The following is a 4,246-nucleotide window of genomic DNA, read 5'->3' as shown; positions in this document are numbered from 1 at the left end:
TAAAGAATACCTCCTTGGTTAAAGCATAGAAATTGGACAGTTATTATTCTATTCTTTGCTGGATTTCTACACACACGTAGACATGCTCCAAACGAACAAATGAATGAATAAATAAAACCATTGAATTACTCACTAATTTTAAAAACAAATCAACTAAGCTATCTACTTCCAATGAGAAAACCATCTGAAACAACACTTGCACTTTTTAGTACTTTTTATTATTATAGAACATTACAATTTGTAAAGCGTCATTTAGTTAACCGACCCAAGTTCCAGTTAGATTGATCACCAGCCAAATGAGTCTATGCTAAAACAGAATTATTCACGAAGCAATCAAACAAATACATGCTGATTTTCATCATGGCCACGAGAAAACACTTAAAATTGCATTCACTTTACAAACTACCGGCTTATAGGAAAAGCAACATTTATAATTGAAGAATAAACAAGCAATTAAACCACATATATAATTATCGAATATTAAAGATAGCAGAAAAACGTTTACAAAAATTAAAAGTAAAATTGAAATTCAACTATATAATCTATATATCTAAAAATGGCTGATAAATATAAGTATATTGTTAGCTTCAAAAATGTGCTTTGATTAATTACACGGATGTCAATGGGCCTTTTTGCTAACTCCCACCACTTGAAAATTGTTGGTAAGCTCCCTTAAAACGACAGTGTTAAAACATACGCAAACACGTGCGTTTCTGGGGCAACACGTGCGCTTGTTAGACACATGCGTATTGCTGGCCCTGTGCTGATTAGTCAGTTGTTAAGTTTGGGCAATAGGGCATAAAAAGGAGAAAGTACAAAAGCGGTTGAAATTCAATATTTGTAAAAAAATATTTAATTTTATTGTGAAGTTCGTTTAGGTTAACACAGGCAGCAGGACTATTATGGACATTTCTGGGTTGTCAATCAAACATAACAACTGACCAATCAGGACGCATTAGTCAGGAATGTTATGCGCATGCCCACAAACGCACACTTCTACGTACGTTTACGCCGTCGTTTTTGTGGGACCATAGCAACAATATTCAAGGAATGATTGTTAGCAAAAAAGGTAGGGACCTTTCTGCTAAGGACCGCCTCTTTGGATACTGTTCTGTTAAAATATACGCACTTGCGTTTGTGGGACAACACGTGTGCTGGTTAGCGACGCGCGTATTCCTGGCCCTGCTCTGATTTGAATTGTCAGTTTTTAAGTTTGATTGACATTTGGTACCTGTATGAAGCTCTGTCCACACTACCAATTTTTTTTTCGACAAAAAACTGTTGTATGCCCATATAGTCATGATGTGCCTTGTATGGTAACATCATGACATTATGGCATGTTTTTGTCATATAAAATGTAATAGTCAGATTCAGATTAAATTTACTTTATTTGTCATATGCATTGGTCTACATGATACGTTTCTACCGGCCTGGATTATTAATTACAAAACACAATATAAATATAACACTACACTATAACACTGTAGCAGTATTATAATCAAAATTCCATTGTTGGGCCGACTAGAGCTTCGGCCCCGGTCCTGGAATAAAAAATCCTAGGTAGGGTTCACGGAGAGAGTTTTTAGGTGGTTTTTATGGCTTTGTGTGTCCCGAATTGTGCTTTTAGACCACAATATTAGGGACCAGCAATCAAAGAAACGTTAATAGGCCATAGGGACCACTGTAGCGAACCGACCAGAAAATCGGATCAGCACATCGAACGCGGCCGAATTGGGTTCGGATCCGGTGTAAATGCAGCCTATAGTAAAGATTGGTCTTGTTTGTTTTTAAACTCTGTTTTGCAAAGTTCGACTTCTAGGGTTCAAAGCAGAATTTTGCCTGTTTGTCAAAGCTGTTTTACAGCAGAATGTTGATTTGATGGCCGATCGAAAATTACTGGACATGAGCGCATAAATGAATGGATTAATGCAGCTATTAGATACTCTAAGTAGATTAGTTATGTACCACACGAGCTCCGATTCAATACTGGGCCAGAAATAATTGATTATTTGCAGAATGATTAAAATCTGTCAAGGGTGGCGAAACTAAATCCGCTATCGATTTTTGATAAATCAGATCTGCGTACATCTGTGGTTAGATTTAACTTTACAGTAGTACACATCTTGCTCAAGGGATGGTTCGCCGAATGCTACGGTAGTTCACCGACAGACATTCCACTGCCATGCAATTGGCCGAAAGGACTTTCGCCGACACGTTTTTCGGCCGACAGGACATTTCGCTGACAGGACGGTTCGGCGACACCCAATTCGCCGACAGCCAGTTTGCCAATGCATATATGTTTTCCCTCCCCAGTACCGCCTGATTGTAAATCGACGGGAAATCAAATAAATAGCTATCAAATCAAATAGTGTGGACAAAGCTTGACATGAATTTACTTAAAAAATAGGATGTTTTTAACTTTTGGACTAGACCTAGACCCTATGTGTTGGCTCAATATTATAGCAATCTGAAGCCATTACCTGCTACCCTAAAATCGCTTAAATTAAGATTACCACGTTATTTCTTAAAAATCATCCACACGCAGCACGAAATGGTACTTATGTATCTAAGCTAATGATAATATTTTTGCAGGCTAGGGTCAATTTTATTGAGACACAACTTGGAGTGGAGTTGAATAGCTTATAAGATGCTTGCGTTCTCAGAATCCCAGGGTCCTGGGTTCAGTTCCTTTAACAACAGGACTTTTTCCTCACGAAAACCCCTTTCGATGTTTACTGATAGAAAGTTCGACTTCTAGGGTTCAAAGCAGAATTTTGCCTGTTTGTCAAAGCTGTTTTACAGCAGAATGTTGATTTGATGGCCGATCGAAAATTACTGGACATGAGCGCATAAATGAATGGATTAATGCAGCTATTAGATACTCTAAGTAGATTAGTTATGTACCACACGAGCTCCGATTCAATACTGGGCCAGAAATAACGAAATTTTTTGCTGAAATCTGCCGTCATCCAAAAACGAGAAAGTGCACTCGGTGACGTCATGAACAGAAAGACAACAGCCACGATGGTCACCGTTTTAAGAGCCTGAAAAAATAAAAGAAAATTATAAGTACCAACCATTTAATGGTTGTGGTTTTATGTTTATTATGTTGCATTTATTAATTTGTATAAATCATTGAGAGTATTTGATGGTGTAATAATAGGAAAAGGTAAATCTTTTATTATTTTAGCCGATTAAGCTATGTATTTGATTACGGTACCTATGAGTGGTGTAAATTGTATTTGTATAGAATAATATTACAAAAGCATAACAACTGATAATAATAATAACAATTTTAACACAAAATATGACCACAGAACATTTGCATCATCATGATCATCACTATTAATATTTCATAATATTATTAATAGTATTATTAATTGTATTTTATATTATTATTATTATTACTATTATTATTTTTATTACTATTATCATTATTATAGTACTTTTGATGTTACTGTCGTATGTTATTATTATTAATATTAATAAATATTATTATTATTATTTATTTTTGTTATTATATATATATATATATATATATATTATATAAATCAAGATAGCCGTTAACATTGTTAACTATTTACTTTCTTTGATGATGATATATATATATATATATGTATATAATTATAATAGCATATATATAATATAAGATATATAGGCCTAATATAACAATAAGACAATGCAGGGCGTAATTAGTTGTTCGTGAACGTATAACCACTAGCAAAGCCTAGATCTGTTAAGTCCCTTATAGTGTGTGATTAAATTCGGAAGATCCATCGTAACCCCGTACAACGCCTATCTTTAGTTAATTTGTAGTCACTGTCTATGATGACGAAACGAAAGTTAGCACAAGGAGCCTTTTATCATTCTAAACGTGTTCCAATTAGTAAATACCAATAGCACTAATTGGTACACTTGGGAACAGAGATCAGAGATCAGAGATCTGAAGATGCGCCCTTAACTGTATATCAGTAACGACACGTTGGATCTCTTGGAAGAGATACTAAATAGATAAATCAATAGGCAAATGGGATGAACCAAGAAAACAACGTGTCGTATAATGTAAATAATGATATATAATTTAAACGTAACAGGAGAGGAAAATCTGATTAGAATGAAAAAAGAACTTTTGTCTCCACCGGGACTACAACCCGGGACCTTTCGCTTACTGTGTGAACGTCTGACCAACTCGACCACAGAGGCCTTGTTGGTTAGGTTGATAAGTATATATACGTATGTCTTATAC

General features: G+C 35.2%; 1 protein-coding gene across 1 annotated transcript in view; it reads right to left on the bottom strand.

Moving 5' to 3' along the window:
- Positions 1-1,417: 1,417 nt before the first annotated feature.
- The window catches only part of LOC117104957 (histamine H2 receptor-like), a 9,010-nt gene continuing 6,181 nt past the window's right edge, over positions 1,418-4,246 (bottom strand). The window contains exons 5-6 of the mRNA XM_033245925.1: positions 2,905-3,044; positions 1,418-1,965 (exon numbers count right to left, since the gene is read on the bottom strand). Of these exons, the coding sequence (XP_033101816.1) occupies positions 1,788-1,965; positions 2,905-3,044 (318 nt within the window). The 3' untranslated portion in view covers positions 1,418-1,787. The remainder of the gene's footprint in view (positions 1,966-2,904; positions 3,045-4,246) is intronic.

Source organism: Anneissia japonica, unplaced genomic scaffold (genome assembly GCF_011630105.1).
Source record: "Anneissia japonica isolate Jap-2015-1 unplaced genomic scaffold, ASM1163010v1 scaffold640_len1575945_cov177, whole genome shotgun sequence".
Lineage (NCBI taxonomy): Eukaryota > Metazoa > Echinodermata > Crinoidea > Comatulida > Comatulidae > Anneissia > Anneissia japonica.
The sequence above is the reverse complement of the archived record's forward strand: the minus strand, read 5'-3'. Positions and strand labels throughout refer to the sequence as shown.